This window comes from Puntigrus tetrazona, chromosome 7 (genome assembly GCF_018831695.1).
Source record: "Puntigrus tetrazona isolate hp1 chromosome 7, ASM1883169v1, whole genome shotgun sequence".
Classification (NCBI taxonomy): Eukaryota; Metazoa; Chordata; class Actinopteri; order Cypriniformes; family Cyprinidae; genus Puntigrus; species Puntigrus tetrazona.
Window position 1 is genome coordinate 9,989,237 of NC_056705.1, and position 15,000 is coordinate 10,004,236.

General features: G+C 37.6%; 1 protein-coding gene across 2 annotated transcripts in view; it reads right to left on the reverse strand.

Moving 5' to 3' along the window:
* The window catches only part of efl1 (elongation factor like GTPase 1), a 96,564-nt gene that overhangs the window by 15,879 nt on the left and 65,685 nt on the right, over window positions 1-15,000 (reverse strand). For both annotated transcript variants that reach the window (XM_043245160.1, XM_043245161.1), the window contains exons 16-18: window positions 10,861-10,992; window positions 8,652-8,799; window positions 590-1,560 (exon numbers count right to left, since the gene is read on the reverse strand). In XM_043245160.1, coding sequence (XP_043101095.1) covers window positions 590-1,560; window positions 8,652-8,799; window positions 10,861-10,992 — 1,251 coding nt within the window. The remainder of the gene's footprint in view (window positions 1-589; window positions 1,561-8,651; window positions 8,800-10,860; window positions 10,993-15,000) is intronic.

Consider the following 15,000-nt stretch of genomic DNA (forward strand, 5'->3'; position numbering starts at 1 on the left):
ATGGACGCAAAAGAGGCATAAAAGTACCATAAAAGTTTCATATGACTTATATTTCTGTGTCATTTGATAGTTTTGTGGAGAACAGACCGAAATGTAGGTCATTAATCACTGATCTGGGTTTCCACTGGGTTTGGAGTGACACGAAAGCGAGTAAATAATCACTGATTTTCATTTTGGGGTGAATTACCTCTTTAAGTGGCCCTTTACAGTTTCAGTTTTTCTAAAGAGACAACTTAAACCCAATTAAATGGTGTTTCTTTGCTTTGCTGCAGTATTTTGTATTCATATTAAGACATGGGAGATTTTCTATTCAGCTGCAAATTATTTTAGATATTACTTAATTGGGTAATATTTAATTTAATTACAAAAGAAATTATATATATATACACACACATACACACAAACACACACAAATGTATCTTGAAAATAGATGTCTTTTGTAATAATGTTACTATATATATATATATTTTGTAGAGCGCCTCTATGATCTTGTTGGTATTACAATGCTTATGGGAAACAAAACCGTTTACCAACATTTGGTTTTCCATATAGATTGTGTTAATCAAATGTTTTTGCAGAGACTGCTTACCCAGGACCTCAGCAGTGGCCATGATTTCGCATGTATACATGGCCGCCATCAGCCGCTGAGGTTTAGCTTGGAAAGAGTATCTGCAGGCCTCCTTCATAGCAGCGATGAGCTGGCCTGAGAACGGCCCATAGCAGTCCACCGAACTCCCAGCGGCCTCCACTCTGCTCCTGCTTCGATTAGAGCCCGCCGAGGAGGCGTTCGTCTCGAGAGCCTCACAACTCTCACTTTGCTTGTCATTATTCTGCTCTGCTGGCTGGGAATCCTCCTCGATTGAGTCTTGCTGCGCTAGAGCGGCAGAAAGCTTCATGTCCCAGCTCTCTACAGAGAAGCAAACCCCCATCAAGGGTTCCTCACACATGGGACCAGAAAGCGTGGCCAACTGGAAGCCACTGGCAATGCTGTTGTCAAAGTCTCTGATCTCTGCCTTTTCGGTTTCTTTCTCTCGTTCCAGACACTGCCACACGGAGGGTCTCCGGTAGCCCTCGACGCTGTTGAGGAGAATATTTGGCCCACAGCGGCGCGGACCAAATGCCCAGATACGCTCCACGGCTCCCCTCCACTTGCGGCCTTGAAGGTTGCTCTCCAACTTCACCTTGAAGTCCTGGATGTTCTCCAGGATTTTCTGGTTGATGTCCAGAGTCTTGCCCTCCCGGGCGAACAGGCTGAACTGCTCCATTGTGCGGATGAGCTCCACATTGTCCTCCAGAAGGCGGGTGACTTCCTCAGGAAGAGGAATAGCCCGCACCCCGACAGTGGCCATCTTGTTAGGGGTGGTGAGCATGACCAGACCGGAGGAGTCCACATGGATGCCTTCGGGATACTTGGTTTGTTCCTCCTTGACCTGGTGAATCACCGCCACCTTCTGCTGCTTTCCCATGTCCTCGTTCACCATGTCTACTTTGGGAGGCCGGATCACCGTCTCGCGGAACGGGATGATTGGTTTGGATGCGCTGATTTCAATTTTAGCAAACCTAGAGGTTTAAGAAATAACTGTGAATATTACGATAAAAAACCAAAAAAACAACAACAACAAAAACACGGTTGAAATTCTTGTTTAGTATGGATACTTTGAAAATATAGAACAAAACAGTATATATATACATATATGTGTGTGTGTGTGTGTGTGTGTGTGTACATATATACACACACCTGTTGATATATATATTCATTCTACAATAATCAATATATACATATATAAATATATTATTATAACAATATTCGTGTTTAATATTCATATATTATCAATACATTATTAGCATTCAGCAATCTTAGTACTATGTATTAGGCTTATATTAGGCCAGTATTAAAACTGCTAAAGAAACCCAATATCAATACTGACATTTAGCATTCCGAAAACTAAAAGATTCACTGCGCTAAATTACATTAGATACAACCTTATTGTCAATGTGCAGAGCGCAACTACAGAGGCCATGAAATACAGTGACTACCCAAAGGAAAAAAAGAACGGTTGTATAAAAAGGCTTATTTTTCAAACTAACTGGGAGGACATGAAAGAAAATTATTGCCGGCACTCAAGACTGGCTTTCAGCCAACGGTAAGAGCCGAGCTCTGATTCTCCAGCAAGTCGTTATGGCACAGTAAAATCTAATTTACAATGGGCCATTCATGCAGAAATTATTCAAATACACATTAATCTCTCTCCGTCTGCGTGAGGAAACAGACATAAACATTCTGCCGGAAGACACAAGCGCGCCGATTCCTAAGAATATCACACGATCCTGGCTTACTCAGCATGTGCTGTGCTCGCATGTAATGCATGTTTGAATACATAACGGCCTGAATCTAATGAGAGACCTACACACTCTGGGTCACTGGTTAATGGACACAGTCGGACACTCGGGTCTCACGGGTCACTGGGCTTTGTTAAGTGGAGCAGACGCTTGACATGACTGCTGTCTTCGCGGAGACATTCAGTAATCCAGTTAGATCCAGACGGCCACAGAACGGTTTGGGGAGCAGATAATCCAGTGGAAAATGTTTACTAGAAAGCTCCCGGGAGCCGTGACTGGGCGGTCTGTCTCACCGCTGACAGCTCCCGGCGTGATGCGATTCACACAGTTAGCTTACACTTCTTCAACCTCATTATTTTTTGTTATTTCCTAACTTCGTGTTTCTCAACCTCTGCTGCCTCGTGCACCTCCACGGCCCCATCAGTGCAGCTTTCGAAAACAGAAATGCGTTCCCGTTCATTGAAATTGCACTGGATATCATGCAGAATTATCATTAACGTCATTAAAATAGCCATAATTACTGTACAATAACAGCACTCTTTTATACTAAAACAATCAGTGATGTGGGTAAACACTCACCAAATAGCTTCCTCTCAAACTGCTTACAAAACCCGGTTTAATTGGCTGAAACATTCGATGGGAAGTAAATAAGAGAAAAATATGGTATTGTTGTGGAGAAGATGGGTTACTTTTTAGGAAAGAAAATATTATTTTTAATTAGCAAGGGACATTTTGCATTAATTGAAAGTGATCGTAAAGACATTTATAAAATCAAATTTTTTAAATAAAAAAATATATATATATATATATATATATATATATATATATATATATATATATATATACATTCAAATTCAATCTCTTCCATGCATGCTTTGGTTCATCAATTTCGTGTGCCCCTGTGATTGATTAGAATAATTTGCTGACTCAGCAATTAGTGGCCCATTAAGTACATTTTATGGGACTTAATAAGTGACATATTGTGACTAACCCTAACCCACAATCACTAATACTGTGCCAAACAAACTCAAACTAAATCAATACTCAACACAAGAGAGGGCGTAATGTCTCATTGTCTTCTGCTTTCTGGCAGTTGACCCATTTTCTGCGGAGGATGTGATGTCATCATCCCGTGACCTTATTGTGAACGGCCTGAGGACAGGCGCTGCGTCAGAGGTCTGGACAGGCTATCGCTGAACTGCTTTGACACCAAGGTCTGACGGGATATTTTTAAAAGCCACTCAGACTGAGCAGTAGACGCTGCAGGCGGCCTGACCTCGGACTCTCCTGACCTCAGCGGTGACCCCCGCGACCCCCGAACCAACAGCTCGGGGTCTGAAGGGTCCTCACCTCTGGCTTTCTTCTCATGAGGTACTGGTGTTTCTTTTTGACCTGAGGGGCAGAGCTAGCCACTAAATAACAGCCCATTCACTACAACACTGACCCGTGAGCAGCCTGTCATGTTTTCTCCGCTGGTTGCAGAAATGATGGAGTTGTTTTGGTTGGAGGAGGCAGATGTTTTACACTGATCGCAGGACTTCAGCTGTGCATCTGGGTGCTGCAGTTTTGAAATTAACACACCGGTTCTGTCAAAACACTGAACCTCGTTCTCTCTGTGACAGATGATCCTAGAGTCAATGTGAAACGCGGTTCACTGCCTAATTTATTACAAAAACAGAGTGAGACTTGATTTTATTAATCAAAAACTGACTTAAAAGAAGACTTGAGGAGTAAAGCGGGAGAGATTTGTTTGGGGACAGTATTCATAATTTACATTTTAAAAATACTTTTTTTTCTGAAAGTATACAATAAATTGACTAAAAGTGACAGTAAAAACAAAAAAAAAATCTAACGAGTGCATGGAAAATAAATAAGTCTAAATAATTTTTTTATTATTATTAGATATATAAAATATGCAATTTTAGCTTTGCATCACAGAAATAAATGATACTGTATTATATATTCAAATAAAAACTGTTCTTTTAAATTGTAATAATAATAATAATGTCAAAATATTATTGGTTTTACTGTAGTTTGATAAAAAAAGATATATATATATATATATATATATATATATATATATATATATATATATATATACACACACATACACACACACATATATATATATATATATAAATAAAGGTTGTTTGTGCTCACTGAGTTGTGTCCATGAACATAAGCATGCACGGTTGAATGCTAGACTATTTAAAAATGTAATATATATATATAAAAACAACATGACATAATGCATATATATATACATATAGTCAAACTGTTAAACTAGAAATATTGCTAGGACTTTCCCAAATCCTACTAGAGTACGAACTACAACCTAAATCGGCCTATTTCAACATACATGATGCATCTACCAGTTTTTGGAAGGAGAAGGAGAAAAAGAGCAGGTGGGACAGATGGAATAACGCAAGAAAGCCAGGAAGCAGGCGAATATGAACAGGAACATATCTCAATCAGTGGGCAGTTTAAGCATGTTTACATCTTGTGCATTAGCCGGAGCTTTTCCAAACCTTGACAAGAAGGACTCGGTTACAGTCCAGCCAAATTACACCTGAGGGATCTCCATCCCCATCAACGGCCGTTAAACGCGCTTGAGCTGAGAACGCTTGAGCGGAAATGTTAAAAACAAACCGATGAGTCTTTCCTTCACAACGCCTAAAAACAGGACCAAATAACAGCGCGAGAGACGCGTGTTAATTTACAGGCCCGCAGCTCGAGGCAGAGCAGCAGATGGGGAGCGTGCGAGAGCTCATTTGTGTCTCCTTACACCATTACGAGGTTTTTTTAGCGAAGGAACGCTGGTGTGATTTCACAAGCCAATCACTGTTCTAGCGGAGCCAAGTCAGGATCGTCCAATTTAATCTACATCCACAAAACATGACATATCCCTCGCCGGCTTTCTCGCTGCTTTTGTGTTAATGTGACACTTTCTCGCTCGATTTGTCCCCCCCGCTATCTCACGGCGGTCTTAACTCAAACCGATTTTGTAGTACTATCAATGAGATGAAGGACAGTTTCTGGAACAACAAAACTGTAACAAACGGTGACACGCGGCCAACGGCGTACCGTGGCAGCGCGTAGAAATCACAACAAAAGCCATTCTGGTGGCTTTCCAAACACCCCGGCCAATTTCATTCTCGTATAAAGCACAACAGAAGAGCTTACCAATTACTAGTCACCTCATTTACATTTAAAATACAGCAACCAGTTGCATGAACGGTGCCAGGAGTTATCAAAGTTCCCCAAATTACATAAAGAATAACTTGTTTCATTTGCATTTTAGGTGACGATTTGCATCCGGCCTCAAAACAAACACTGAATTTCTTTCTGTCTTCGGGATGATGACTGGTAATGTATTCATGAATTTTTTGGCCGGTCGATATCCAGCGAGGATGCGGCTGTTTTTAGTGGGAATGAACCCAGCGGAGTCCGCTTTTCTGAACTGAGTATTTTAATTAGGTCTTTACCCCGACGGCTCAAATATATCCACATTTTCCCTCATATAACGTACGCTGTAGAGTATTTTATGATTTCTCATCTCACGAGCGCGTTTCCTTTACGTTAGATGTTTAGTAGTCGGTAGATGTTTATGATGTGATTGTAATTTCGTTTTCATTCAAAGCACATTATCAGTGCAAAAAACGAATTCTTAAATTTCAATTAGGGATTCTTTGGACTGATTTTTGATGCTGTAAATTGAAAAAAACCATCAATGCTGCATAAGCCATCAAGACTGGTTTCGTATGAATGTATATTTAAACAAAAGTGTACTTGTGTCAAACTTCACCGGCGCATTTTCACTTATTTTAAGCGGAAAAAGGATTAAAATACAGCTAACTTCAAAATATTTTCTTCTCAAATCAAACTTTTTTATAGGATTTTATTCATTTATTTATTACATTTTTAAGAAAAAAGAGAGAAAAAACGTGATTTTTTTTTGTAAAGTTTTTATGTAAAGTACAATTTCATATTTATTTGTGACAATATTAGATAAGCTGAATTGAATTCAGTAAGAATGATCCACATTCGTGTATTTATATATATATATATATATATATATATATATATATATATATATATATATATATATATATATATGCACCCTTTATAGTCTTAAATTATGACTATAATTAAATGAGTTATATAAATAAATAAATTATATATATAAATAAATAAATTATTATTACAATTAAATGGATTATTAAATCTTTTTACTTCAAAATATCAGAAATGACTTGATTGTTGAACATTTGTTGATCTTTTTGTATGAATGTTGAAGTACAATGCATGTATTAAATAACCTATATTAGAAATAACGATACTGCAAACAATCAACCGATGAACCAAATTCATCATAATGGATGAAGCATATAGCAAATTTTGACATGTTCTTCTTAAGACCCACAGTCCGACCTATATAAAGAAGTTATCTTTGGAAAATATTGAAGAAAAAGTCCAGCTAATGATATGCAAGGGCAGATGTGATAGATTAAACGGCTAACACTCCAACTCCAACCAATATTTAGCATGTGGTGCTGCTAATTTATGCAGATATGCTGTTTATACAAAGTAAAACTCAAGGGCAAGCCAAATGCACCCCGGTGTCTTATTAAAATGTGAGACAACATCTTCAGCATTTTAATGACGAGGGTATATGTCAAATCCAACATAAACAAGCGAGCTCTAGGCCACTCTGTTTAACATATGATATTGACGCTTGATCAGCAGTTGAATTAAAAATATAAAAAGTTTTGAATCCCCTATTTTTTTGACTCCAGTAAATCTATACGGAGCTTGTTAGATGCAACGTGCGCATCGAGCGCCGATTATCCAATCGGAATCGAGAACGGAAACTATATCTTCTCAAAAGCACCTGCCGCTTTCACAATGTCACAGCGGCCGAAAAAGCTCCCAACGAACCGAGCAAAAAAACTGTCATGAATAATTTGCCGAGCCAGTTTGTGTCGAGAAGAAGCTCCAGAGGTGTGAATTGGTCTAAGCTCTGCTACAGTGCAGCTCATAGAGCGACATCAAGAGATATTGATCTGCCACCGCCGCAGAGAGAGAAAGATAGATGAGCGGAGAGATACAGTGAGAGAAAGAGAAAAAGTAAGAGTTGATCGAGAATTCTGGTCCGACAAAACACGGCCATCTGATAATGTTTTCATGCATTCATATCACGCGCTAAAACATGCAAATAAAACACTAAATTAAATGGAAATACATTCTACATTCTATAAGATGGCCTTTTTTCCTGATTATTACTATTAGCCAATAATTGCTTTTTTCACACTTCGATCACCCCTGCGTTATTTTCTGCTGAATATGCAGAAATGACGGAAGTTAAATGTGTTGTCAGTGTTTTAATTTCAGCATGAGAAACAATCATACGCAGTGCACATGAATAAAACACATCTACGACAGCCATCATATTCTATATATTAATTCATACTTCTGTTGTAATGTGCAGTTTTTTATGATAGGCTGGTACAGAAGATCACCAAGGCTGCATTTACATGAACAAAAATTGTGTAATAATATTACGGTTTAAAATAACCAATTTCTTTGTTAATATATTGCACAATATAACTTATTTCTGTGAGGCATTATTGTATTCAGTGGCACATGATCCTTCTGAAATTATTTTTACTTACCCCAAATTATATAAATATAAATGTATATATGACAAAGGAATCATGGGTAATAAAATAAAATAAAATAAAATAAAAAAATAAATAAATAAAATAGCTTGCTTGTTTCTTTTTCTTTAAAAATTAAAGTACAATTTCTTAAGGATAAGAAAAACTCTCAGCCAATGCTGGGAACTATATACGGAGCCCTAATACTTTTGAAATTTTGATTTGAATTGAAATCAATTACAAAATTGATTGTTGAAATACAGTTATTAACACGTTGGCTGTCATAACTTGATTTCATGACAAATTTATTTAAACATGCAGTACTTTAAACAGTTAAGACATTAACAGGTTAAATCAAAAAACAGGTTACATTAAAAGACAATGCATAAAGTGTATTTATTTATTTAACGAAATGCTCTTTTCGAATTCTTTAGTGAACAAAGCAGCTGTGGAGGTTGTGCGACATTGTAGGTTGTGTCTTTTCATGGTTGAAACGCACATTTGAGTGATTACACAAGACATAAATGTTTTATTTTGTGCTATAACTAGTGGTAAAGAGTAAGGGGTGATCGTGTTGCCATTTGAACTAAGTGTATCAGTGCCAAAAGGCATTTATTGTTTGAATTTCCTAGTAAATATACATAAATAACTTACCTCTCTCTTAAGTCATCCAGGCAGCGCTGTAGATGCACTTCCCCTGCAGTGACCAGAACATGCTCTCCTGTCTCCTGAATCAACACTTCGGCACACGGGTCGGCCTGGTTCAGTAACCTCATCCCTCGCACCAGCTTTGGCATCTCACCTACACACACACACACACTTGTGTGAACATTTGAGTCTATATTTTGCTTTGTGGAGTCAATGCGACGCGGCTTTGTCACGATGATGAAGGACAGAGCAGCGTAAAGCATATCGACCCGCAGTTAAAACGCTGCTATTCTTCTCGCAAACACAGAGCGAAAAAAAAACATTTAAAGGTTCAAAGAGTCATAAAGGCTCATAAAAAATTTATTCTGACGGTTTGGGGTGCGACAATCTAACATTATAAGCAGATCTCGGGGAAAAAAAACAACAAAAAAGTTAAAAATGTATGATATAACCCTTTAAAACAGCATCTCATTCTCTGCTAAAAGCGCTGTCTGACATCAAAGTAAGTTGCTGTTTGTAATGTAGTGACGGCAGTAACACTAGGACTATGAGAGCGCTTCTAATAAAGAGCGTTTTCACCGGCAATGGCCTCTCCTGACCTGAAGGCGAGCTGAAGTTACAGTTATGAAACTAAACCCAGAATCGGCGCTCTGGGACGGCGACCGCCCTCACAATGAGCTCTTGTGTTCGTGTGTGATCGCGCAATGCAGATCAGACAGTTCTTCGCTGTGTTACACTGGGAAACATTTAACTTCCTCATTACAGCTGTGTTCTTGACTAATGCGTCCCACATGAGCGAGTGTGATGCTTTGAGACGGACGGGGTTTCCATGCCATCTCTGACACCGCTAATGAGAATCACAACACCACCGCTGGGTGAACCTGGAGACGCCGCCATTAAAACACCTTTTTTGAGGAATATTTGCACCTTAGAGACTCTTGAGACGTGACGATTTAATATGTTCGCTCATGCATCTTTTTTATGGTTAGTCATTGCTGCGTATCAGCGAGACTGCGCAGGCTGTATATTAAGGCATCGTAGGTATGCTAAATAATGCAAAAGCTGTCGCAAAAGACAGACAGCATAATAATGTTGCCTTCTGAGATACCTAATTTTGGGAAGACTGTAAGGTTGCATTGCACGTATCTTTCAGTGAGGTCAATTCCATAAATGTACAAAAAAAAAAAAAAAAATAAAAAGTTGCAACAAAAGCATCATGGGCTCAATCTCTTGGAATGCATGAATAAATCAATATTAATAATAATTGCTTAATAACCTGAATTGCATGCATTTAATTTAGCAAGGACATATTAAATTAAACCAAAGTGATAGTGGACTTTTTACACAGTTTTTTTTTTGTTTTACTTAAAAAGCTGTTCTTTCTATTCATTAAAAAATTCTTAAAAGTAGTATCACGTTTTTTCACAATGGTGTTATACAACTAGCTGTTCATAACGTCAGCATGTGAAAATAATATCCGAAAGGATCACGAGACACCAAAAAATTGGAGTATATGCTGAAAACGCAGTTTGCAGCACAACAATAATATCCATTTTAAACATATACTGAAAAATCAAATAAAAAAACAGTAATTAAAAAAAAATATATATATATATATATATATATATATATATATACACAGAATATATATATATATATATATATATATATATATATATATATATATATATATATATATATATATATATATATATATATATATATATATATATATATGTGTGTGTTTGTGTGTGTATAAAAGCAATAGTATATAAAAATAAAAAAATTTCAAACCAAAAATCAAACATATACAGTTCAAATTCATGAAAAAAAGTTTTACCCATCATTAATATGTGCTCTGTATTGTTAGGCTTATCACTCTGCAGAAGGCATCTCACAAGGTTTTGTAACAGAATCGTCACAGACGCTCGGAAAAAGCTACTAAGCTTACTAAATATATACCCTAAAAGTTTCTATTACATTCAGAAGCACGACTAGCTCCAGGGCAGCGAAAAAAATAACTCTTCTGAACAGCCTGTTGGTTTTTACTACTGAGTCACCGTGATGATTCAGTACGCTCTTCTTTGGTTTTGGCTTATCAGTTATTTCTGCCTTACGTGTCCGGCAGCGTACATGTTGCAGCACTATGACAGATCATACGCGAGATGCGTTTAGTGCGTTCTGTGCATGACTGGTTCGGCGCGTCAACACATACTTGGATGTTTGGGTTCGACTGCTACTCTGACGATGGGCGTAGCTTCAAAGTTGAGCGGCGTGAAGGGCGGGCAGGCCGGAGATGTTGAGATGGTGGCCGATTTGAGAATGAATTCCTCCATTCCACCAATACCTGCAGAGATACAAACAACATTAAACAAAGCTGCATTCAAAAGACCCGTCAAACGGTTTCAAATAACAGGATTTTAAACCTCGGGGCTCCAATAATGTTCCATAAAAGAGGGTTTTTTTTTACATTAAACGTTTTTATTTATACAACGGCTCCCTGTTATAACAAAGGCCCCTGTGTGCGCCCGTTTAGGTGGGAGGTTGTGTGAGTAAGAGTGTAAGCATGTGTTTGTGCACGTTGTGATGGAAAAAGAAAAACACACTTTGGAGAACTCTGACTTTTGCAATAACACACATGATTGCAGGGCTGTGATAAAAAAAAAATGGGGAACCACAAATTTGTAATAAATTCTTTTTTTCATCCTTTAATAAATCAAACAAAACTAAATTTCAACAACATAAACCTTTTGTTCAGCGCAAAATTATCATGATGCCTGTGATGATATTCACTGTGATAAAAAAAAATTATAGGCAATTTCAGTAAAAAAATTTTTTGAAATAAAAGTTAACATATAAATAAATTATATTATATATATATATATATATATATATATATATTGTAAATTTGTATATATATTTGAAATTACTGGAGCAAAATGATACACTGTAAACTTAATATAACGTAAAAACTGCAACGTTTTCTAATTAATATTTAAATGAAAAATATATAGCTACATTTATATTTAATTTCAATAATTGTTTTATTTTTATTCAAAATACAGACATAAGGAAAAAAAATAATACACATTTATTACAAAATTAATTTATTACACTCTCAGTGTCTACTAACTCTCAGAGTAGACTGTTGGGGTTAATTTAGGGTTAGTAGAATAAGTTTACATATACTTGCACAGTTTTTTCTAAATTAGTATGTTGTGCACTCATCAAAATAAAGTGTAAGAAGTTATTACGCAGACAGTCTGCTAATACTCTAATTAGTGCTAGTTGAAAATGTTAGTACTGTTAGTAGAATGTCTAAAGTAGACTCAAAATAAAGTGTTACCGAATGAAATAAATGAATCAACTGACAGAGTGTGAAGTACTCATGGTTTATGAATACACCGTAGACATTTCTCACAATTATCTTGCTTTTTGTTCATTTCTCCACAGAACTCCACATCCTCTACAGAACACATTTACCAAAAAAAACCCCTTTTTTCAGGGCTGACAGGTGGGCAGAAATCAGAGGAGATGCATTCATATAAAAGCAGGGACAAGCGAACGAAGTGCTTCGGCGGCTCAGCGGGACGACCGTTTCACTCGCCCCTCCAATCCCATTCAGTCAAATTACATCAGGTCCAAGAGTGTTTCCATCAGGAGAGCGAGGGTTTAGTTTGCTCAGTCAATGAAGCAGCCGTGAGTCAAGAGCTTCTGTCACGGGCCGGCCTTATTAAGGGCCGATTCCAGCCAGGCTCATGAGCAAACACCTGGAGGCTGTAAAGTCGCTAATAAAAATGGCTTAACGGTAATCACAGCACAGGCCGAGCGGAGTATGAAGTCTTAAGCCTGACAGTTCGGGGCGGTGTCGATCTTTCCCGCGGGGTCAGAGCATGACGTCACGGATCGACTCGAGAACCTTTATTATAGCAGACGTACCGAACGTAGAAAAACAAACCATGCATACGGAGTCAAACGCGCGTACGCATTAAATCTGTTAAATGAATTTAAGACGAGAGGGTTGTTAATGCAAAGTGAGATGCGGAGCGGATGAATTGCTCGTTGGAGGGATTGTAAGTGTCCTGCTTTGACATTCTTTCTATAAGTGTTTGCATATGTCTGGATCAGGGCACGCGTTTTTCAGGGCAGGATGTTGCGCATATGCCTCGAGCCGTGGGAAAACGAGACCGTTTCTTTAGTTTAAAACATACAAAACTAGTTTAGAATGAAGGATCCAATCGGATCCTCGGAAATCTGGAACGCCTGATTCTAATTGGTTAATTTTATGACATTCTCTGCTCAAATGCTTGCGTGTGATGTATATGCTAGTTTATCCCTTTCTAAATTTATTATATTACTTATTTTTCATGATAAATATTTAAAGGCCTACTCAATCATAAGAGAATAATATAATATTGCAAACTTAGCCAATAACGACTTATTTATTTTTAAAAAACCCATTTATTGGTCGGAACAAACAGAAGGCTCCGCCCCCAAATGTCCGCCATTACTTATAACCAATGCTGCCATGTTTTTGTTGTGATGCTCAAACTGTGTTTTTCCTCACCATTTTAAGTAGAATTGTCCTTCAGACGACTCACTTATAGTTGTCTATCCACATTAAGCTAAAATACATAAAAAAATATTGGATTATCATACTGCCATATGCTACTTTTCTCCATTCTTATGTGGACGGAGGAAAATAAATGATTCCTGGAACGACTTCCCAAAAACAACGTGGCACTGTATTGTCAAAGCTGTTTGAGCATCACGACCAAAATGACATTGGTCAAACCAATGGCTGCAGGCAAGACTACCTGTTTGAAAACAGTCATTGACTGAATGAAAGATCATATACTTTTCTTATTCCTGCCACATATCGCAGAAATAGTAGGAACAACTTTGGCACAAGATAACAAATCAATATTAACTAAATAAACTATTAAAAATGGTTTTAAGTAATTGAAATAAAATATAAATATTGAATTAACGATTTTGTAATTAAGAAATAATTGCATTGAGAACTAACTGAAATAAAATAAGCTGAGGTAATAAAATTTATATAAATAAAATATAATGTAATAAGTGTAAAAAAACAAAAAAACAAAACGTTAAATAGGAAAAATACACTTTAAAAACGAATAAAAATGGCAAAAGAACAAACTTAAGTTTAAAAAGAAAAAGAAAACTGAAAATGTAAAAATAAAACCCAGTGCAAAATATGAATAAATACTATAATAGTATTTAAATAATACAAAATAAATAAATGCAGCAATGCCATGGTGTCTAATGGAGCAGAAAGCAGACGAGCTACCTTTAAAATCCAACATTTAGAAACGAAACGACTACTTGAATGTTAGTTCAGACAACACTTCCTAAGATTTAGGATTTCTCGGGATCATGACAGCAGGAAGAGAGAAGGGTGAGTGATACGAGCTGAGGTTATTTCCCCCCTCCTGCAGCAACAGTCTTTTAACCCGCGAGTCACTCGTTCATCACTGAAAGTCAAGCCACATGCAGTGGTCAGTCTAGACACAAGAGCTCTTTGTGTGTGACTCTTTAATACGTCCAGCCGGGCCCGAGGCACACTGCCATATTTATCCACAGCGCTGATGATTTCCTGTTCGTGTTGACCCCTCTCACCCCCCTCCCCCCGAAGCACTGATTCAGGGCCAGCTCGTCCCCGACTCACCCGGCACACACCGACGGCGCCACAGACCTCAGATCAGCAGCTCGGGACAGACCCGGCCTCTCTAAAAACAAGCAAATCCTTCGCTCATCGCCATCAGATGGTGTTTTAATGATTGCTGCATAAATCCATCCTGCTCTAAACTTTTCACCTCACACATGCTTCTGATTTCCACACTACAGAGCTGCAGAGAAAATGAGCACGGGGTGATTGCTGTAGCACAAAAATCTCTACTTTTCCAAAGACATTACCTGATTGCTTGATACCTGTCTATCCGTCTGTAAACCTCACAGGCGCATCGGCTCGTCATTGAATTTATTGTACATGCAAAAGGGGGCAACACCTACCTGGTCTGTTGCTTTTAAGTGAAGAAGAAAGAGAAGAGACGGAAAAATAGCTACAAACCACCGGAGACTGCCATAACAACAGACATATGCGTTGACAGAGGAGATCAAGAGATCTAGCACAGTAACTGAACAGCATCATTAGTACGGTTATATCTAGTTTTGCATAAAAGGAGTTTAAATGATGTTAAGAGAAATAAAAATAGAAGCGGTAATAAAACGGATAGACGGAACAAATAATAAATATTTTGTCGCTGTTCTTTCTAACAAGGTAGATAATTAATAATGTAGTAAAATGATTACACTGAAAGATGAAATAGTA